General features: G+C 45.3%; 1 protein-coding gene across 8 annotated transcripts in view; it reads left to right on the forward strand.

Annotated features, from left to right (window-relative positions):
- Nucleotides 1–20899, forward strand: part of VAV2 (vav guanine nucleotide exchange factor 2) — a 157304-nt gene extending 136405 nt beyond the window's left edge. For 2 of the 8 annotated variants that reach the window (XM_081846982.1, XM_081846984.1), the window contains 18 exons: nucleotides 38–124; nucleotides 1325–1410; nucleotides 1722–1854; nucleotides 3130–3144; nucleotides 3371–3480; nucleotides 4174–4275; nucleotides 5132–5220; nucleotides 5820–5836; nucleotides 6475–6490; nucleotides 7542–7669; nucleotides 9028–9102; nucleotides 9826–9878; nucleotides 10937–11053; nucleotides 12271–12358; nucleotides 14039–14162; nucleotides 15275–15361; nucleotides 17465–17619; nucleotides 17759–20899. In XM_081846982.1, coding sequence (XP_081703108.1) covers nucleotides 38–124; nucleotides 1325–1410; nucleotides 1722–1854; nucleotides 3130–3144; nucleotides 3371–3480; nucleotides 4174–4275; nucleotides 5132–5220; nucleotides 5820–5836; nucleotides 6475–6490; nucleotides 7542–7669; nucleotides 9028–9102; nucleotides 9826–9878; nucleotides 10937–11053; nucleotides 12271–12358; nucleotides 14039–14162; nucleotides 15275–15361; nucleotides 17465–17619; nucleotides 17759–17806 — 1530 coding nt within the window. In that variant the 3' untranslated portion in view covers nucleotides 17807–20899. The remainder of the gene's footprint in view (nucleotides 1–37; nucleotides 125–1324; nucleotides 1411–1721; nucleotides 1855–3129; nucleotides 3145–3370; nucleotides 3481–4173; nucleotides 4276–5131; nucleotides 5221–5819; nucleotides 5837–6474; nucleotides 6491–7541; nucleotides 7670–9027; nucleotides 9103–9825; nucleotides 9879–10936; nucleotides 11054–12270; nucleotides 12359–14038; nucleotides 14163–15274; nucleotides 15362–17464; nucleotides 17620–17758) is intronic. The other 6 variants (XM_081846983.1, XM_081846985.1, XM_081846986.1 and 3 more) reach the window with 4 other exon arrangements.
- Nucleotides 20900–22859: the final 1960 nt, after the last annotated feature.

The following is a 22859-nucleotide window of genomic DNA, read 5'->3' on the forward strand; positions in this document are numbered from 1 at the left end:
GTGTGTGTGTGTGTGTGTGTGTGTTTCATTTTTTCAGGACCTGGCCATGTATATAAACGAAGTCAAGCGGGACAAGGAGACGTTAAAGAAAATAAGTGAATTTCAGAGTTCCATAGAAAACTTGGTGAGATAAAATTCTGGCGACCTTCTGAATGCTGTTCCCCTAAAAAATAAATTAAGGCTCTAGTCCTCATAGTTCTGAATAGAGGGATGGATTAAATAGGGATGAAGGAAGCAGCTGCCTTATGCTGAGTCAGACTCTTGGTCCCTCTAGCTCAGTGTTGCCCACACTGACTGGCAGCAATGGCTCTCCAGGGTTTCAGGAAGGGGCATTCCTAACCCTACCTGGAGGTGCACCTGGGGATTGGACTTTGGACCTTCTGCATGTAAAGTAGTTGCTCTTCCACTGAGCTGTGACCATTCCCAGAAACATAGGAAGCTGCCTTGTATTAGCCAGACCCTCAACCCACTTAGCAAAATATTGTCTGTATTGACTGCCCAGTGCCTTGACATTCCCAGGCCTCTCTGGAAACCTTCTCCTTGCAAGGCAGGCTTGCCACAAAGCTGCAGCCCTTTCCAACATAAAAACACAACCTATAAACAGAACAAAAACAAGCAGAACCAACAGCAGCTAAAAGCAAAGAGCAGCAGCTTTAATAACAGATCACACACCACAGAAGGTTGGGAGCCATGGGATTTATAAACAGCAGATCAGGATCTTCTCTGACCCCGTTTTCTTTCTCCTGCTAGCCTTAACCAGGATACCCTCTTAAGCAAGATTTGAAGTCAAGATCTGAGGCTGCTCCTGGGTATCATTAAGTTATTTTTGATAGCTATTGCTTCCGAGCACAATTCAAAGTGTTGGTGCTGACCTTTAGAGCCCTAAACGGCCTCAGCCCAGTATACCTGAAGGAGCGTTTCCACCCCCATCATTCTGCTTGTACACTGAGGTCCAGCTCCGAGGGCCTTCTGGCGGTTCCCTCACTGCGAGAAGTGAGGTTACAGGGAACCAAGCAGAGGGCCTTCTCGGTGGTGGTGCCCGCCCTATCGAACACCCTCCCATCAGATGTCAAGGAGATAATCAACTACCTGACTTTTAGAAGACATCTGAAGGCAGCCCTGTTTAGGGAAGTTTTTAATGTTTGATGCTTAATTGCGTTTTTAATATTCTGTTGGGAGCCGCCCAGAGTGGCTGGGGAGGCCCGGCCAGATGAGTGAGGTATAAGTAATATTATTATTATTATTATTATTATTATTATTATTATTATTATTACTAGGCTTTTGTTTTCCCCCTCTCTCAACACTTTCCTGTGTTACCCCACAGCCAGTGAAACTGGAAGAATATGGGAGGCCCAAAATAGACGGTGAACTGAAGGTCCGCTCAATAGTGAACCATACGAAGCAGGATAGGTGAGCAAGCGAGAGAAGGACAGAACAAGCAGGTGGCTTCTGCTCACCAAATAAGGCTGGGAACTCTGGTTTGCTAAGGATGCTGGGAATTGTAGTGCAATAAGTGTAAACTACACTTCCCTGAGTACTTTGAGGAAGCCACAACTATGAAAAGTGGGGTAAATATGCTTTAAATGGATGATGTGGATGTAACATTCCTGGGCTACCTTGGAAGGGATGGGAAGAGAGTGACACTCAAAATTACTTTAATGCTGTTGAAAAATGTGTTTTTCAAGCCTTGGCTTTGTATCTTTTCTTTGGTGTGGGGGCAGGTACTTGTTTTTATTTGACAAAGTGGTGATCGTCTGCAAACGAAAAGGCTACAACTATGAGCAGAAGGATATCATCGAGCTGTTCTGCTACAAGATGACGGATGACCCGATGAACAATAAAGATATAAAGAAGGTTGTTGTTATTATTGATGATGATGATTACTCACCATCCCAATCTCTTAAGTGGTGAGAGACCCCAGGGGTTCCAGGCACTTACCCAGGTTATGTTTCCTTGCAATGAGGGTTAGCTGAGACTGCGGTTGCCCTTGGGATATATGGTTTCATTTACACATCTGTACAACCTGAGCATAGGATGGAGGGGCTCACATTAGTGCTTTTCCATTAGTCACAGCTTTGGCTCCAGCACAGAGCAAGCAGGTCTCTGTGTATCCAGCCTCCAGCCTGCTTTCAGCTCAGCTCTCACAGCCCACCCTGGCTCTTGTTCACTTACCTAACAACAAGGAGTGGGTGGTGAAGGAAAGACCCACGCCTTAGCCAGAGGGGCACCATCACTTTGTTGGGGCTTTTGCAACCAACAAGCTCCTCCTTTAGGGTGCTGATGAGGACCCTTAAGTAGCCAGCTAAGGTCATTGTCTTACAAAAAAACTTCTCTCCCTAGTTCGGCAAACTCCTCTACTGGATTCTAATCCTCACTGGGTACAGGAATTGGAAGGGACTCAGGGCATCCTCTAGACTGACCCCCCAAACCCACATTATAAGCATTTGCATTCCTATTCTGTCCTTCCAAAAGAGCCCAGGGAGACAAACACCAAAATGTTAAAACAATACAATTAAAAAATAAAATTAAAACATTTATGAAATGTTTACAAACCTCTAAAAGCAATCATATTACCCTGATTATTTTAGGGTTGCCAGGAACAGTCTTTTCAACTACCAAAGACCTGGGTGAAAATGAATATTTAAAAATCCCTCTGAAAGCCAATAGCAAGGGAATCAAGCACATTTTGCCAGTGAGGCCATTCTATAAAAAGGGAGGGGGCAGCATCAGAAAGACCCCATGACTGGAATCCCCTGGTGATGGTATCATGGAAAGAGCTTCCCTTGCCTAGTAGGGTCCTGAAATGGTTAGTTTTAACAGGTGGGCTGGGTTTAGTAACCATTTGGGGCAGAACTCTCCTCCATATTTTTGATCAGATCTAAGAACGTAAAAATTCCCTGACCTCAATTCAAAATGTGGCCAATGGAGGACTTCTGATGTGGCTATGTGCCCATCCTAGTTCCTTGCCTCTTGGTCATCTATAGTTTGGGGTACAGGGCTTGGTTGGCAGGAGGTTGAGTCTTTCCTGCTCCTGGAATCCAACCTCTCTCTTTAAAACACGGGTGAGCTGGACCCTGGAGCCTCTTTTTAACAAACTGTGTCTCTGCTTTCCCCTCTCATGCTTCTCAGTTGCATGGAAAAATGGTAAGCTGCGTCCACAACATTCAGATTTAATTCTTATCTTATCGCTGTAACACATCAATAAGGGACACTTTGTAAGGAAGGAAGGAGGGCAGATGAGGGCTGGCTGAGGGCAGGCTGAGGTTGGCGGGACAGCACTCCTCATTTGCCCTGATTGGACCAGACTCCGTTGGGAGGAACCATTTTGACTGCTTTAGCATCCAGTGCTCTCTCTTGTTTCCCTTGGTAGTGGTCGTACGGTTTCTACCTCACTCACCTCCAAGGCAAGCAGGGCTTCCAGTTCTTCTGCAAGACAGAAGACATGAAAAGGAAGTGGATGGAGCAGTTCGAAATGGCCATGTGAGTATTGGGGCACTTAAAAGAAGAGGCTTGACAGCCACCATGTTGGCACATATCAGAGGAAACACCGGCAAAACCCCAGAGCCAGTAAAAGACCCGACAATAGGCAACATTGAGGCAGTTTGACATTACATAGTTTTATTTCCTGTTCTATATATTTTTAAGGGAAGGGTTTTAAAAGTGGGTGCCACCAGTCTTTCGGTCTTGCAGCCCCAGAGCGGATGTCCCAGGATCTCCCTGTCCAATGTTTCTATGGGATTTGTCATTTGAATTGTTGTTAGAACGTCAGACTTGACCTGGGAGAGACTAGGGTTCAAATCCCCACTTGGCCATAAAGCTCATCTTGGGCCAATCACTGCCTCTCAGCCTAACCTACCTCACAGAGTTGTTCTTGTGGGGATTAAATGAGGAGGGAAAGAACCTTGTATACCACTGGGTGCACTTCCTTGAGCTTATTGAAGAAAAGGAGAGGAATAAATGCAACTAGAATAAATAAATAAAATTTTAATTTAGAATTCAAAGCAAAATTATTGAAATGCTGACTTTATCGGGGAACTTTGTTCGTGATCCCCAGGGTGCCCACAGAAGCTTCCTGAATAAGTTGGAAAAGTGTGTAGTGTTATTGAAGCTGATCAGAATAGTCCTGAGGACTAAAAATAAAAATTAGCTGTTTTCGTTTTCCCTTTGGATCAGGTCGAACATCAAGCCGGAAAAAGCCATGGCAAACAACCACAACTTCCAGATGTACACCTTTGACAAGACGACAAACTGTAAAGCATGCAAGATGTTTCTCAGGTGAAAGGGGACTCTTCTGCTGGAAAGTGTCTATCCAGACCAGTGGTAGGTGGGAGGTGGTTTGGCATCTGCTGGCAGATCTCTGGGTGATTTGCAACAGAGCGGCTAGGCTTGCAGACTCCCAGTGGTTCAACAGTGGCAGTGACCAAATGACTTGGGGACGGGCCACAGCTGAGTGGCAGAGCAGCTGCTTTGCATGCAGAAGTTCCCAGGTTCAATTCCCAGAAACATCTCCAGGTAGGGCTAGGATTGTCCCCTGCCTAAAATCCTGCAGTACTGAGCTAAATAGACTTAATATGGCCTGACTCCATTTAAGACTGGAATCATATTTTATTTTGAGGGAAAGGATGCATGGTGGTAGATTGTCAGTTTTGCATCCAGTAGAACCCAGGTTCATTCTCCATGGCATCTCCAGGTAAGGCTGAGAAATAGCCCTGCCTGAAATCCTGGAGAGCCTCTGCCAGTCAGAGTGGGCAGTACTGAGCAAGATATACCAATAGTCTGACTTTGTATAAGGCATCTTTCTCTGTTCTATGCTTGGAGAAGGGGAAACACCTAAAATGAATGCAGGTAAATTGGTTTGGTGTGGGGAAGCTTGTACATGACTTCTCATGTACATATCTGGTCATATCTGGTCCTGTGTCTCTGCTGATGGTGGGGGAAGTTACAAGAAGGGGAATTCCATCTAGACCTTAAGAAGGACCTTCTGATGATAAGAGCCATTCAACAGTGGATGGGATTCCCTTGGAAGTGGTGAACTCTTCTTAACTGGAGGTTTTTAACAGAGGTTGGAGGGCCATCTGTCATGGATTGTTCAGCTGTGATTCCTAACCCTCCCCAACTCCTCTTTCCACAGAGGGACCTTCTACCAGGGTTATCAGTGTGTGAAATGCAAAGTTGGTGCTCACAAGGAATGCTTGGAAGTCATTCCTCCCTGCAAAATCAGTAAGTTTCACCTATGCAGAAGCTGCTTTTCACAATTAAGGTTTGCATCAGTGATCCGTAACGTGGTACTTGTGAGTGCAATGGCACCCTTGATGTCCTCTTTTGGTGTCCACAAAGCCTCAGAGCAGCCACCACAGGCAATACACTGCCCCCTTGGTTATGAAGGGCCTTCTTGGTGTTTTATTGTCTCAGGCTTTTCAAAATATTATTATTATTATTATTATTATTATTATTATTATTATTATTATTAAAGGAAAGGGCTTTGAAATAGTGCTATGCTGTTTTTATTGTCTGTATTTAAATATATTTGATATTTATATTGTATTAATTCTATTAAATGAGTTTCATTCCTTTTTAACAATTATCTTTTATATGCTTTTAGCTTTTTGTATTCTGTTTGTGTTCTTTTAATTTGTGTATGTCAACTTGAGTCCTACTCTGGGAAAAGGGAGGGGTGTAAGTCAGTCAGTCAGTAAGTAAATATTCTCTTGGGGTTTTGGGATCCTTTCATCCCATGGTGTAAACTGAAATGTGGAGTTTTCTGCTCAAGCTAATCAGAATTTTCATTTCATTTCTCCCCAACCCACCCAAATCTTCAGGTTCACCTGCAGACCAGGTAAGATCCATCACTTCTTTTTGCCTTCTCTCCGGGAAAGGATGTTCCTGTCTGTTGGTTGCAACTACCTGTGATTTCATTTCCTTAGTGCACTGGCATCACTGGGCAATGGAGATGGGGACAGGAGCAGTCGGTCACTCCTGCAAAGTCACTGCCACATACTGGGAAAGTTGAGGTGACGACAGGGAGGGCTGTTCTGTCCAAGTGTGGCAGCAGAAGCAGCAGATTGGCTCTGCTGACAGGCATACCCAGTGCCAGCCTACCTGATGCCTTTTCCCTTTGCTCCGATGGAGGACAGAGAAAGCAAGGCAAAGTGTGGGGAAACCTCTGGCTTTTGCATAGCTGAATTTCGTCCACCTGTACTTTGCCCCCCTTTTTTGCCTCCTGTGCAGCCCCTAGGAAGAGCTCCCAGATTGAAAAAGGGCCCCCCACCCCCGTATTAAGCAAGAGTTAACTTTTTGTTTCTTGACAAGGTTTGTACCTGTTTTGCGATACTTTTTTTTTTAACTCTCGGAGGGAAGACAGAGGAAGAGTGTGAACTGTTGTTACAGCAAGCAGGATGTTTTGTGGCCCAGAAAGAATCATATACAATTTTAAAATCTCTCTCTCTCTCTCTTTCTGTCTGTCTGTCTCTCCAGGATTCATTGAATATGGGTAAGGTTGCTATTTTCTCTTTATTATTATTATTACTGGTGCTTTTTCTTTTTTTCTCAAAATACTCCTGCTGCTTAGTGAGATGAGGAACAGTAAATTGCAGAACAGATCAGCTGCATCTCTGGTGTGTGTCTCAGAGCATGGATGAATGGTCTGCATTATCCTGAGTCACACCATTTGCCCATCAAGCTCAGTATTGCCTACACTGACAGCAGCAGTTCTCCAGGGTTTCAGGCAAGGGACTCTTTCCCAACCTTGTCTGGAGATGCCAGTGGAGCTTGAACCAGGGACCTTCTGCATGCCAAGCAGTTATTCTGCCACTGAGCTAGGGACTTTCCACTAAAAATAAATGAGGTTCATGTCCTTGTTGTTCTGAATAAGGGTAGAATTAAATACTAGCATTATACCCCCAAGAGTTGATCTATCTAATTCAGTGTTGTCAACACTGACTGGCAGCATCTCTCCAGCATTTCAGACAGGAGGTATTCCCAGCCTTACCTGGAGATGCTGCTAGGGATTAAACCTGGGACTTTCTGTATGCAAAGCAACTGCTCTATTCTCCCCTTAAAGTGATAGTCTAGTCCTCATTGTTTTTGAGTAAAAGGCAGGATTAAACAGGATAGGCTGGGTTGTTTTTTAAAAAAGAATATAAGCTTAAGGGCAGAGACTGATTTCTTTATTTCTAGTTGATCTGTAGGCTGCTCTGGGAATCTTTATTTACTTATTCATTGGCCAAATAGTGAAAAGCAGAAATCCTTTAAATAAATGAGGCTGCCCCAAAGCAATATCAGCCTTCGATTCCCCCATATAACAGCAAAGTAAACAGATAAGCAACTTTGGCTTTTAGAAGGCATCTAAAGGCAGCCTTGCATAGCAAATTTTTAATGTTTGATGTTTTATTTTGCTGGAAGCCCCCCAGAGTGGCTGGGGCAACCCAGTCAGATGAGTGGATGATGATGATGATGATGATTACATTTTGATAGAAGTTCATTCACTGACTTAATTGCTTGCAACTTCAGCACTGCTTCTCCTTCCTTCTGTCTACATGCAGGTCCCAAAATGGTGGCAGTCCAGAACTACCATGGCAACCCAGCTCCGCCAGGGAAGCCCGTCTTGACATTTCAAACGGGAGAAGTAATTGAGCTCCTCCGAGGGGACCCAGAGTCACAGTGGTGGGAGGTGAGTGCTGGGAGGCCCTCTGGAAACATCCAGGAGATCTTAGGTGAAGATATGGGGCACAAGCTCAGCCATTGCATCCAATGGAACTGATTTGCAACTTAGTTTAGATTGGGTGGGGGATTTCAGGCTCTAATCTGGCCCTCCAGACCTCTCTGTATGGCCTCCATAAGTCTCCCCAGGCCACACCCTCCTTGAGCATTTTTGCTTGGCTGGAAAGCATTCTTGATTTCTGACATGACTCTTCGTTGAGGGGGGACCTCAAGGGTCCCAGTGCACCCATGGGTGTTATGTTGGAGGCTTCAGAACAGTGGCCTCTTGGGCAACTTGGATGGCTAGCATAATTCCCCAGCCCTTGCCCCAGCAGCCTGCTTGCACTGCGGCCTTCTCCTGGTCCTGCTTCTCCTGGTCCATGTTAACTGAACCTGTGACTCTCTGAGGCCAAAAGCACCCGCTATGACTCTGCCCTATGACTTTTAAAAAAAATTTATTTAATCATTTTTTCAATACAAACAACAACCACAAAAAATACATGCAACAAAAACCACAATAACACTAATAACACAATTTAACATTTCAGATTTGAGTACTGATATACCTATGACTGGGATGTGGGTGGTGCTGGGGGTTAAACCACAGAGCCTAGGACTTGCCAGCCAGAAGGTCGGCGGTTCGAATCCCCGTGACGGGGTGAGTTCCCATTGCTTGGTCCCTGCTCCTGCCAACCTAGCAGTTCGAAAGCACGTCAAAGTGCAAGTAGATTAATAGGTACCACTCCAGCGGGAAGGTAAACGGCGTTTCCGTGCACTGCTCTGGTTCACCAGAAGTGGCTTCGTCATGCTGGCCACATGACCCGGAAGCTGGACGCTGGCTCCCTCGGTCAATAAAGTGAGATGAGCACCGCAACCCCAGAGTCTTCCATGACTGGACCTAATGGTTGGGGGTCCCTTTACCTTTACCTATACCTATGACTACACCTTTTTAACAATATTTCCCCACCTCTCCTCCCCCTACTTCCCACCACTGTCCGTCTTATCGCTTAAATATTCTTTCCAGATTTCTTCATATTTATGCATTCTTAATTTGCATCGGCATGCAATTCGTTCTTATGTAGCTAGTCTGTTCGTATTATCAATCCATGTGCTCATTGGAATCTTTTTGCAGCTCTTCCAATTCATCAAAACAAGTTTTTTTGCTTCTAATATGGCACAGTGCATCCATTTTTTTATTGACCCCTTGTAATCTCCCACATTTCCGGTATATAATTTAGAATTAAATTCCATTCCCCTAAACAACAATTTCTTTTTATTAGTCTTGCTATGACTCTGCCCTGTGACTGTTTTTCTCATCTTCATTTGCAGGGAAGGCTAATATTGTCGAAGAAGTCTGGTTATTTCCCCAGCTCGTCGGTCAAACCCTGCCCAGTGGATGCCAGAGTAAGGAGACAGGAATGTTAGCAGAGTCACTTAACTTCTGCAGAGGGGAGAAAAGTCTTGACAGAACTTTATTTAGAAAACTGGACAAAACCAGTGTATAATTTGAGAAAAAACAAACCAAGAGGTTTTGTGTTTCTTAGTCTGGAGACATTCAGCCAAACATACAGGGGTGGCGGGGGGAGGCATGGAAATAAGCCAATCAGCATGCATGCTACTAGCCATGATGAGTATACTTCTGAATAATACCAGTTCCTCGGAATTTTCAAATGGTGAGAGATTGTGTTGTGTTCAGGTCCTGCTTGTGGGCTTCTTCCATTGGGGCACCTGGATGGTGACTATGAAAACAGGATGGGCTCCCTGTGGCCTGATCCAGCTACAGGCCTCTTATGTTCACTTAAGGGCACAGTTATGTTGCTAATATATTGTCCAATGTGGCCAATTTCATCTTCCTCACAGCTAATAACTCATTAACTTACACACCTATACTTGGTCCATGAACTCCCTTGGAAGGTGCTGGGCTCTCCTTTATTTGAGGTTTTTAAGCAGAAGCTGGACAGCTATCTCTCAGTTATTCTTTAACTGCGTTCCAGGGGGTTGGACTAGATGACTCTTGGGTTCCCTTCCAACTATACAATGCTGTGATTCATTAAAAAACAACCACCAACTGTTTGCTTCTTAGGGTGCCACTACTTGCGTAACTCTTTTCTGCTCTGCTTTCTGCAGCCTCCTAACAGCCGGCCCCCATCACGAGAGATGGATTACTCTGCCTATCCTTGGTGAGTTCCAGTGTTCAAATTACGCATGCATTACCAGGAAACCTGGGACGCAGGTGGCGCTGGGGGTTAAACCACAGAGCCTAGGACTTGCCAGCCAGAAGGTCGGCGGTTCGAATCCCCGTGACGGGATGAGCTCCCGTTGCTCAGTCCCTGCTCCTGCCAACCTAGCAGTTCGAAATCATGAAGTGCAAGTAGATAAATAGGTACCGCTCCGGTGGGAAGGTAAACGGCGTTTCCATGCACTGCTCTGGTTCGCCAGAAGCGGCTTAGTCCTGCTGGCCACATGACCCGGTAGCTGTTCGCCGGCTTCCTTGGCCAATAAAGCGAGATGAGTCCCGCAACCCCAGAGTTGGCCACAACTGGACCTAATGGTCAGGGGTCCCTTTACCTTTTACCAGGAGACCTAAAGGTGGATGCTCACGGCTTTTGTTTGGCATACCTTGGAGTAGCCAAAGTGTTTTTTTGGAATCCAACTTCCATTTTTCCCTGACAATTGTCATGCCAGCTGGGACTGACTAAAACTTACTTATTCAAGTTACCTTTTTGATAACTTGATTCAGACGAGTTCTGTAGCACTTAATATGTAAAACGTATCTCAGAGGTACAGTCATACCTCATGTTACAGACGCTTCAGGTTACGTGCTTTTGAGTTGCAGACCATGGGAAACCTGGAAGTACTGGAACAGGTTACTTCCGGGTTTTGCCGCGTGTGCAGAAGCGCCAAATCGTGCCGGTGTCTGCGCAGACGTGGCGCTTCAGGATGTGAACGCTGAGGGTTGCGGACGTGCCTCCGTTACGGATTATGTCCGCAACCCAAGGTTCCACTGTACAGAAAACTAAAGCAACAACAGCAGACCACCTAAACAATAACAAATGCTGAAATAATGCCACTGTAGCATGAATACAAATTACAAATAAATCCATACAAGTTACTGCTTGGCCACAGGGGCTAGAAACTTGGAGAAATGAAAGTAGGGGTTCCAAACTAGAAAATTTAGCTCTCAGAAACGAATGAATATCTCTTAACAATGAGCATTTCATGTTTTCTTGTTTTTCAGGTTTGCAGGAAACATGGAAAGGCAGCAGACAGACAATCTCCTGAAGCTGCATGTTACTGGGACGTACCTGATCCGGGAGAGGCCGGCAGAGGCCGAGCGCTTTGCAATCAGCATTAAGTAAGTGATCTAACTGGGCTTGTTCTGAGGTGGGGGTGTAGTTCCTTGCAGCAGGTGCAGGAGTGGTTGCAGTTGTATCACCAGCTTTGTTAGAAGAGGGGTTTCTGCCTGGGCAGGGCCACAACAAAAAAGGCCCTTGTAGCTGTAGGGCAAGGAGAAGGACCTCATGCTTCTGTCCTGGCATACGGGCGCATGGTTAGGGTATGGGCCCTGTGCGGGGGATGAGCCCTGAGTATTATTTTGCTGGCAACCCCAATCTTACTGCCCCATAAACTATATCATTTTGTAAGCTGTTTTTGCTCACTCTGCATTTGAACACCTTGATAACGCAACCAAAATTTGCATGATAGTTCCCAAGATCAAGGGGCAGGTTTTTGTCTGACCTTGGATACAATTTGAGGATGCAAATTCTGAATCAAAATACAGTCATACCTTTGAAGTCGAATGGAATCTGTTCCGGAAGTCCATTCGACTCCCAAAATGTTAAAAAACCAAAGCGCAGCTTCTGATTGGCTGCAGGAAACCCTGTCGGACGTTCGGCTTCCAAAACAGCGTTCGAAAACCGGAACAGTCACTTCTGGGTTTTGATCATTCAGGAGCCAAAATGTTTTGAGAACTAGGCATTTTCGAAAACCAAGGTATGACTGTAGTGGACTGAAGCTTCCACAACCACCAATTTCAAAACTACATCATACACTAACCCCACATAACAACACATCCCTTCTTTCTTAAATATTTCTGGGAAACTGAAAAAAGAGAGAGTCAGATTTGCCCATCCCTTGTGGTCAATAGGCCTTTTTTAGGACACCACCATTCATGTAGGGCAGGGGTTGTCAAAGTTTTTGTGACTTGGCCGGTTCACTGTCCCGCAGAAGCTGCGCATGCATGAGCAAATGCTATTTCCAGTGCTCCTTCCAGCGCGGAGGAGCCGTACGCAGCTTCCCATTGGCTGAAGGACCTTCCTGCAGCCAATGGGAAGCTGGCCGGCATAGCGGAAGGCAGTCCTCACTCTGCTCCACGCTGGTTTAGCATAGTGCACGGGAGCCGACTGAGCGGGATGTGGGGGCCCATGGGCCAGTTAAATGACCCCCATGGGCTGCTTGTGGCCCATGGGCCTTAGGCTGCCGACCCCTGCTGTAGGGGCACAGTGGCATTCCAAACCACCCCAATCTGACTGTGATCTTTCTGGTTAACCGACTCCATGTCTCCCCCTGCAGGTTTAATGAGGAGGTGAAGCACATTAAGGTGGTTGAAAAAGACAACTGGATTCACATCACCGAAGCAAAAAAATTTGAAAGCTTATTGGTATGGTTTGTTTGGAGATAACAAATTATTATCATTATCATTATCATTATCATTATTTATTAACATATTTCATAAAAATGTATGCACAGCTTGGTTGATTGTAAAAAAAAATCCCTCAGAGCTATTCACAAAAAAAGATAAATGAAAAAGAAAAATTGACAACAATACAATAATTTAATACTTTTGAAAAGTCAAAATAACAATAGACTAAAAACATTAATGCTCGTAACTTTCTAAACATCTGGGGAGACATGTCCAAGCAAAAATGTTTTTAGCAGGCTTTGAAAAGAGTACAAAGAGTACTTATTGGTGTCAATAAGTGGTGAGTTTCAAGTGAAAGCGCTGCCAGTCCATTTCTAGGCATAATTCAAAGTGCTGGTTATGACCTATAAAGCCCTACCTGACTTGGGTCCAAGCTATCTGAAAGACCTTTTCCTCATACAAACCTGCCAGAGTTTTGAGATCCTTGGTGAAGGCCCTTCTGTTGGTACCACCACTTTCACAAGCCCACTTGGTAGGGCTGCGGGAGAAGGCCATCTTGGTGGCTGCTCCCAGATTCTGGAACTCCCTCCTTGGAGAAACCAGACTGGCTCCCTCCTTGTCGTTCTTCTGCCAGCAGGTGAAAACCTTGTTCCAACAGGCTTTGGGGAACTGAGTGCTTTTGATTAAAGGGCTGGTGCCATGCTATTTTTATGGTAGTAACTGGTTATGTTTTAAACAAATTTTAATTATGTATATTAGAGGTTTCCAAACTTTTCATGTTGGAGACACACTTTTTAGACATATATCATTTCGTGAAACGGTAATTCAGTTTTCCTAGCAAACCAGAGGTTTAACTAACCCCTTTCCAGCCCTGGGAGGAGTGTGGGGAGCATTCACACAATACACCTACACATTGCAGCCGACACACTAATGTGTCACAACACACAGTTTGGAAAGCACTGATGTATATAGTTTTAATTTTTATCAACGTTTAATTATTTTTAAATTATTATTTTTTCTATGTTTTTAGTAATTCTTGTTTTCATCTGTAGACCTCCCTTCAGTCCCTATCAGGGGAAAAGGCAGGGAATAAATGAATATATAATAATACAGTGGAACCTCAGTTTTTGAACGTAATCCGTTCCAGAAGTCCATTTGACTTCCGAAACGTTCGAAAACCGAGGATCAAAGGGCTGGCAGCAAAATCCATTGAAAAAAATGGAGAAACGCACGTCAGAAGTCATTCAACTTCTGAGGCATGTTCGAAAATGGAAGCATTCACTTCCAGGTTTTCAGTGTTTGGCTTCCGAAACATTCGATAACTAAGACATTTGAAAACCGAGGGTTGCCCGTATAATAATGTAAAGTCATAGCTTGGAAGTCGAACAGAATCAGTTCGACTTCCAAAACGTTCGGAAACCAAAACACAGCTTCTGATTGGCTGCAGGAAGCTCCTGCAGCCAATCGGAAGCTGCAGAAGCCCCGGTGGACATTCAGGTTCCAAAGAGCGTTTGCAAACTGGAACACTCACTTCCGAGTTTGTGGCATTTGGGAGCCAAGGTACGACTGTGTACTGAAAATAACACCTTGAACTTGGCCGGGTATGCCTGCCTTGGTGGCTAAAGTTTATTTTGAGAACCCTCTTCCAAGAAATTTACAGTTTTGCTTTTTGTTTTAATTTCTTCCATCCCCTTGTAGGAACTCGTTGAATACTATCAAGCTCACTCACTCAAGGAGAGTTTTAAACAACTGGATACAACATTGAAATACCCTTACAAGTCCCGGGAACGCTCTACCTCCAGAACCTTGACTCGGTCACCAGGTAATAAAAGGAAGTTGAAATCCCTTCCTTCAATCAGTTTCTCTTAATCACTTGAGAGTAAAAAAACACCCAGGACAGGGAAGTTATGGGTTCTGTCCTTAGTTCAACAGTAGAGCAAACCCTCTGCTTGCAAGGCACAGGCCAAGGATTGCATCCAAGCAAGTTCCACTCGAAGTAGACCCATTGAAATTGCCGTACCTACCTAAGTTAATCATGCCTATCAGTTTCAGTGGGTTTGCTTGGAGCGTGACAAGCATTGCATGCAACCCCAAAACCTACAGGGGCTAGTGTGGTGTAGTAGTTAAGAGAGGTGGACTCCTAATCTGGTGATCTGGTTTCGCTTCCCTGCTCCTCCACATGCAGCTGCTGGGTGACCTTGGGCCAGTCACACTTCTTTGAAGTCTCTCAGCCCCACTCACCTCACAGAGTGTTTGTTGTGGGGGAGGAAGGGAAAAGGAGATTGTTAGCCGCTTTGAGACTCCTTAGGGTAGTGATAAAGCAGGATATCAAATCCAAACTCCTCCAACATGCTATATACTTTGTGGGGAGTGGGTCCTATGGGATGTGTGTATCTCACTCTGCCCCCTAAGAGCAGTCAAAGGCAGTCAGCCTCCCCTCTTCCTTGCTCCAGGCCAAAATGGGCAAATTGTGAGGGCAGATGAGCTATGCTCTGCCTCCGCAGCCAGAGGCAGCAATGCTTCTGAACGCCAGTTTCTGGAAACTGCAGGAGGGGAGATATGCTGTTGGGCTCAGGTCTTGCTTTGCGGACTTCCCACAGGCCTCTATATCTGGATGGCCACTGTGAAAACAGGATGTTGGGCTGGATGGGCCATTGGCCTGATCCAGCAGCCAGACTCTTTGTATGTGCCTTGGTCTGATCCAATGATAATGTTTTGATATTCCAAAAAATAAAACATAGTTATTATCATTATTGGGGGGGTGGGAATGAAAAAAAAATTCTGCATGTTCTGAGTGTGCTTTTACTGGGTGTGTGCCGTGTTTTTCTCTCCCCACCTTTGTTAATTTCCTTTGTTAATTGTGTTTTCCGACCCTTTTCTTCCTTCCTTCCTTTCTCCCGTTGCTTTGTTTCTCTCTCTCTGACCTTTCTGCAGCTGCCTGTGCTTCCTACAATTTTTCCTTTCTCAGTCCTCAGGGCCACAACTTCACTTCTCAGAATGCCTCCACTCCTTTCTGGTCAGGTATATATATATACATATGTGTTTGTTAGTGTGTATATATATATCTAGATATCTGTATGTATACATATGTGCATGAAAAGAGAGAGGAACTTGGCCTCTGGTGGTAGCCTGAGAAATTGCAGCATGTTGCCATCTCCATCTTCACCACCAGAAGACATTCATCCATTTGTCACCTGGAAGAGAAAAGGGCTTTCCCATCGGTCCTTGGCCAGATCCACAGCAAACTTTTGATGTGCATTCAAAGCACATTTAAAACACATGACTCCCCCCGCCCCCACTCAAGAATCCTGGGAACTGTAGTTTCCCCCCACAGAGTCCAGGGTTCAAATCTCCCACTCGGCTGTGGCATTCACTGCAGGTGACTTTGGAGCCAGCCACCACCTTTCAGCTTAAACTACCTCACAAGGTGTTGTGGGAATTTAATCAGGAGGGGAGAGAGCCATGGTTAAACAGGTGGGATATAATGCAATAAATAAATGCAACAAATGAATAAAATATGCACCCTTAACAAACTACAGTTGCCAGGGGAAGCCATGTGCTTTAAACACATATTGGTTGTGGTTTAAATTTATGGTGTGGATCTGTGCCCCACCCTACCCCCCATGTCATCTCTGACCATTAGGCAGAGTGAGGCGGTTGTGGGTGGTCAGACAGCATCAAGGAGTTGCAGAACAAATCTCTGTGTGCTACAAGATCTGGCTTGTACATATCCCTTGGGGTGGATTCTGTACATTTCATGGGAGGGGGCAACCCTCTTGTCCTTTGCTTCTGGCAGCAAAATATCATTGGCTGACCCTGAAAACACACAATAAATTATTGGGGGGGGGGAGAGCTATTTCCACCTCCCCCCTGCCCAGTAATTCCCTCAAAGCTCACCTCCGACTTCCATTTAGCCAGAACTTGGTGTCAATATTGGAATGTGATGGATCAAAACTCAAGTCTCTCTCTGAGCTGAATTTCCTACTGGATAGCTGTGGAAACCTCCATGTTTCTCTTTGCAAAAAAATACCTGACCAGCATTCTCTGTCCTGCCCTGATGCGCCTTCCATTTGTTTCAGTGGGGCATTGAATGTCCTGGTGGGATTTTTTCCCCTTTGCTGCCTTTGCATTCATCCTGTGTCATCTTGGATTCCAAACACAAGCTGTCCCTGTGTCCCATTCATTGCCACATTTCAGAGGCATATCCATTGCATCCTTTCCTGATCCCACATTTAGAAGCCTGTCTAGACAGACCACACTTTTCAGCCTGCATGGAACGCAGTTCAACCTCTGCTTGCTGAATGGATGCATTAAAGCACAGGGCGACTTCACCAGGGATTTATTTTTTTAAAGCATGTTTGTAAAAAATCACTCCTCTTCCAGCACATTTGCAATTAAAAAAAAATGGTGGAGTTTTCCTTTCTGCAGTAATTACGTTTTAACTATTTTGAATGAGGACCACATTGCTAAGAAGAGAATTACCTAATATTGGGGTGAGGAACCTCAGACCCAGAAACTGAATGCAGCCTTCCAAACCTCTCTGTATGGCCCTCGGGACTCTCACCAGACCCACCCCTCTCACTGAGCCACCCCCCTCACCTCATCCTTGCTTCACACTTTCCTTGACTGCTTTTGCCTGGTAGGAATGCTCCCTTGAACTGTGACCATGCATTTTAATTGTGTGGGTCCTCAGGGTTGGTGAGATGCATGCGTTGTTGTTAGGCCTTGGCAAACCACCAGCCACTGGAATGTGGCCCCTGAAAGCTTGTATGCAAGGGAATGCAGCTCTCTGGCTGAAGAAGGTTCCTCACCCCAGCACTGTATGATCTGCACAGCACTTCATCAGTGGCTTAATTCACATGCCAATTCCCCCCCCCCCAATCCAAGAATCTTATTCCATTCCCACAAAGCAGTAGGCACGAACCAATTTAACAATGTCCTGTGACACATTTCAAATGAGGCCTATGTGCTTCTCTGCACAAGGTGAAATTCTGCTGCCTTGCTCTTATAGCAGATGCAAGAGGTCAGGTTGAACTCGGTCCAGCTGTGCTCAGGAAAGAGTCTGGCAGATGTGAAGCACCACAATGCTTCCTAACCATCCTTCCTTTTTTTGTCTGCCTGCAGTATTCACACCTCGGGTCGTAGGGACGGCAGTAGCGAGGTACAATTTCGCTGCGCGGGACATGCGGGAGCTCTCATTGAGAGAAGGGGACGTTGTGAAGATCTACAGCCGGATAGGCGGGGACCAGGGCTGGTGGAAAGGAGAAACCAATGGAAGAGTACGTGCTCGTTGTTGGGATAACTGGGTCCTTCTACATTTTAACATGGGTAGCTGGGTCCTTCTTAAGAGTGGATAGATACCTGGGTCTGACTCTGGGTGTTGTGTTTTTAATTGCTGCTTTCCATCCCTCACTGCAGATTGGTTGGTTCCCTTCGACCTACGTTGAAGAAGAGGGTGTTCAGTGACGTCTGGAGCTCCCAGGCGCTGTCAGCAGTTGGCCCAGTGGAAAGCCGAAACAAGCCCTTTTTCTGGGGCTCTGAAAAAGCGACTGTCCCTCTTCCGGCACTAACAACTAAGACAAAAGCCTCTTGTTGGGCCCATTGTAACAAATGGGGTGCAAGCAAGCAAGCAAGCAAGCAAACAAACCCGCATGGACATGCAACAGAACGGGATTCTTTGCGCATTTGTGCTTTCTGTGGGTGAGGGGTTGGGAGAGACAGTTTAGCTTTATCTTTCATTGATGGCTTGACTTGTACATAAGATTTTGAAATCCAAAGTTGGGTGGTGTTTCTGGAAAGTTGTGGGGTGTCTGAGGGAAGCCTTCTGTAACACATGGCTTAGGGGTGATTTACAAAGCCTGTTTAGTGAAGGTTGGACCAAAACCACCACAGGTATGGCATGGTGGAACTCTGGAATTGGAGAGAGTCTCTTGTTCCTGGGTGTGGAGCGATGGAGAAGGGCAGTCCTGATTTCTACAAGGCTTCTGGGGACTCTAGCATTAGGACAATGGAGGGAGTCCTCTCACAGACTGCAGACATACTTGGATGGTATGTGGGACTGATCTCACACTCAACAGGCATGAATCGGTGTCTGGGGGCAGGGCCATGGTTGTGTTGTTCTCATTCAGGCATCACACCCTCCCCAGTTGGCATAAAAGGACCGTCTACTCTATTTGGGTGAGGAGGAACCCTGAGAATGTCACTCCTGGAAGGTTGCCCAGAAAGGTGAGGCATCACCTGCATCTGACCTTGTTCATCAGGTTCTCCTTCACTTTTAAGGAGTGTGACATTGATCCTCATTTCTTAGTGCAGGGGTGGGGGATTTCAGACCCCAGGGGGCTGAAAGTGGCCATCTGAGCCTCTTAATTCGTCCCAGAGGCCACTCCACATCCACACACCCCTGTCCCCATTTAAAAATGCTTGCTCCACACCTTAAGTGGGTTTGGCTGACTGGATATCTCACCTTGCAGTGGGGTAATGCCTCTTGCTTGGGTGAATGGATGGAGAAAGGTGGACATAACAAACACTTGCCTTTTTCATGGCTGGGATATAGCTTGCCATAGAAATGTAAGACTTGCACCTGCCCTTCTTCCAACTTCCACTACTGGCCCTGCCAACCACTGTGATGTGTTCCCTAGAAGGTTCTCTATGAGGGAATGTGGCTCTCAGTCTGAAAAATGCTCCCTTGCACATCTCTGAGTGGACTTTCTTCCTTGTGATTGGGGGATGTCAGGCTGGTTCTCTGGGACTTGTGCTCCACAGCAGCCTTCCCCACCCGACGTAGGGTCCTCCATGTGTTCTTGGACTACAATTCCCATCATCCCATGCTGGTTACTGGAGGCTGCTGGGAGCTGGAGTCCAAGAACATCCTCAGGGCACACCCAATCGAGAAATCAGCAAATTTCACAGTTTTCACTCTTTTGGGAAGAGAGAAGTGTTAAAACACCCATTGACGTCCAAACATTGGTCACCCTAAGGGTTAGGATTTGATAAGGGCTGTCAGTTCTGAATAAAATATGCAACTCATTTTCTTAAAACTCAACATGTCTCGCTCAGTCGTCACCTTAAAATAATTTATTTCTCTAAATTAATATCCCACCCCGTTTACCCAGATTGCACCAAATCCTGCCCCCCCCCAACAACCAAGTTCATTTCCCATCCAGAGGTGCTTGGTGCACTTAAGAGATAATATATTTAGGGATTGCATTGACAGGCAGAGGCAGCTGATTCTAGTGTCATCCCTACTGTCCCTGCTGAGCTCTGCAAGGACAACGCAGGATCGACCCATTGCATTCATGCAAAGCACACTTCAACATGCATGGCTTCCCCCACAAAGAATCGCGAGGACTGTAGTTTGTTATAGTTGTTGGGAAGTACAGTGGTACCTCGAGTTAAGAATTTAATTCGTTCCAGATGTCCGTTCTTAACCTGAAACTGTTCTTAACCTGAGGTACCACTTTACCTAATGGGGCCTCCCGCTGCCGCCGTGCGATTTCTGTTCTCATCCTGAAGCAAAGTTCTTAACCCGAGGTACTATTTCTGGGTTAGCGGAGTCTGTAACCTGGAAGCGTCTGTAACCCAAGGTACCACTGTACAGTTCTGTGAGGGTGAAACTACAGTTCCCATGAATCTTGGGGGGGGGGTAGCCATGTTCTTAAATGCCTATTCAATGTGCTTTAACTGTTTAGTGAGGATCTGCTTGGAGGAAGAGGAGGAAGCTGATAGCCAGCACCCCACCCCCATCCCAGTCTGGCTTGAAAGTAAGAAGATGACAGGCTTGAGGACTGACCAGGGGTTGGTGGGGCTGTGCCCCAATGAACCAACCTCTCCTGCCTCTGGGTGCCTCTTTGATCCATAACTGTTACCAAATGCAAAGAGCTGATCTTGGAACTTGCTGCAGGGAGCAGCCCAGAGAAGCCAGCAAAGCATAAACTGAAGCACCTTTGAACTCCTACTTTTGTGCACCTTCAGCTGTCAGGCTTCCTTGTAGGATTTGCTTCCAATAAGATGTGCATGGAGTCTACAGCCTTGCAGTTCTGTTGGTCAGTTTTTGGAAAATGGAGGGGAAAGTGGGGAGGGTATTCTGCCAGAATAATGAAATAACTAAGGGTTGTTGGTTGCTTACCTCTCGGTGAAGGGAAATCATACTTCCTTCAAAAATGAAACCAGAGCAGCACTCACCTTTCTCTTGAAATGCCTTTGCTGCCTTCTGTCATGAATTCTGAGAAAAAATAAAAGCATTTCTTGGGGTGGGGGAGGAAAGGGATGGTGGGTTGGGTTGGAGGGGGCTGGGTTTTCTTCTTCTTTTGTATGTTTGTTTACTGATGTAATATTCCCCCTCCCCCAATCTAAGGGATTATTTCGTTTGTAATTAATTATGGACCCACTTTGTCACCACAATATATATTTGTGAATAAGAAAGGAAGTTTTCTTTAATGATGATGATGATGATGATGTGGTGAGAATATTGTACATATATTTTAGTTGGTTTTGAAGAAGAAAAAACATTTTTAAAATAATCATACCAATGGACAAAAAAAGAATATGTAAATTCCCTGATTTGTTTGTTCTTGTTTGGTTCTTTTTGCACTACCCCTGAATTGGGGCCGGATGGAAGATGGGAGATTATGTAAGATCATGTGAAGTCTGGTTTATAGATGGGAGAGGAACTGACAATCCATTTGCGATTGTGATTGTCAGGCAAACAGGAATGGTAGAGCTGCTGCTTGAGACACACAGATGCTCCCATCACCTGCGTGTCTTTCTCAGAATCTTGGCACAGTTGTGGGATATGATCTAAAGCAGAGGGAGGCAACATGGTGCCCTCCATATATAGCCAGACTTCCAGCAGCCAGTATGGCTAATAGTCACAGATGATAGGAGTTCTAGTTCAGCAACATCTGGAGGGCCACACCTGTCCTAGTCCTGATCTAAGAGGCAGCATTTCTCCTCTTGCATGCAGGAAATGGGAAAAAGTCCCTATTTTAAAAGAAGCACTCTCTTGTGAGAGTGGAGTGCCGCCTTTTACATCAGGGGTGGGGAACCATATTTATTGGACTTCACCTAGTATCAGCTGCAGCCATCATGGCCAATAATCCTACTTTAAGAAGTAGCATTCTCTACAGGGGGTTGAATTAGATTACTCTTTGGGTCCCTTCCAACTCTACAATTCCATGATTCTGTTGCATACAATAAATGGAAGAATGCATCTATTTAAGAGGCATTCCCCTATGAGGCTTCAGTAACTAGAGCCACAGATTATTATTTTTTCTTCAAACCCTCCTCTGCAAAATTGTGTTGCCTCTAGACTTGGCCAAAAGGAGAAACTGATTTAGGAGACGTTTGGTGCATACAATTTAAAACGTGGTGGATTTAGTGGCCTCACACTTTAATACAGAGAGTTGTTTTTTTGAAAAAGAGATCCTGGTGTTTCTCTTAAGCTTGCTGGGGGTTTCCTCAGACAACAGGGGTACAGCTGGGTGACCATAGACCATGGAATGTCCCCCAACCCTTTCGATGGTGTCAGGAGCGAGCCAGCAATAAATCACATAGAGCAAATGAAGTTTACTCTTCCTTAGAAGAAACAAGGTCTGCTCAGGAGTGCCAGGCCTAATGAACACAGCAACTCTTCTCAGTAGGTCATGCCTCTATGAGGCAGTTGTGGACACTGAAGGTCCCTGTCTTCCCACAGCTGGCAGGGTTTGGATACAGAAGACAGGGTTATGTGCCAAATTCTCTCCCTCTCAGACCCTTCACAAAAGATTTGAGAGAGAGAAAATGCATTTTTAGTAAGGCCAAAGAGAGATATTTTGCCACCTCCACCCTGAAGTTTAATGGCAAATAGTTAAAATCAAATTTCCAATGGAGGTAGCTATATAAATAAACTTTCATGTTCTCCTAAAGAAATGCTGAACTGTTGATTTGCATCAGACAAAACTCCCCAGTAGCACCTGAGTAAAAACATCATATGCTCCTCACTTATTTTATTTTACATTTGTATCCCACTTTTCCACCACAAATCTGGAGTGGAGTCCCTAAATAATAATAATAATAATTTATTTACGGCTATTAGCCCATAAAATATGTACAAACATAAAAGCACAGAAACATAAAAACCAATACATCTAACAACAGAAGGGGAACACCACGATGCAAGGGTGGGTCATTGAGCAGTGACAAATAACAGCTTGGGGCCCGGAAAGATCCAAGGGACGGTTCACAGAAAAACGAGAACTGGAGACGAGATCCGTCCTGCACTCTCATCATAACTGTCCGATTAGTTTTTGTTGTTGATGTTGTTTTTTGGTGGTTTTTGTGTGTGAGATAACCGCATTCAGGAATCTCGCCACCTGCAGAGTTACAGAAGGATCTGTATCCTGCAAAAGCAGTGCGGCATGTGACTCAGCAGGCCTGCCAACCAAGCGCAGTAAAGCAGGACCCAGGAATTTAGTCCTGGCTATGCTATGTAAGGGACAGTTGAACATTATATGTGGAAGAGATTCAACTGTTTTCCCGTCAC

The sequence above is a fragment of the Podarcis erhardii genome, assembly GCF_964252035.2.
Source record: "Podarcis erhardii genome assembly, chromosome: Z".
Lineage (NCBI taxonomy): Eukaryota > Metazoa > Chordata > Lepidosauria > Squamata > Lacertidae > Podarcis > Podarcis erhardii.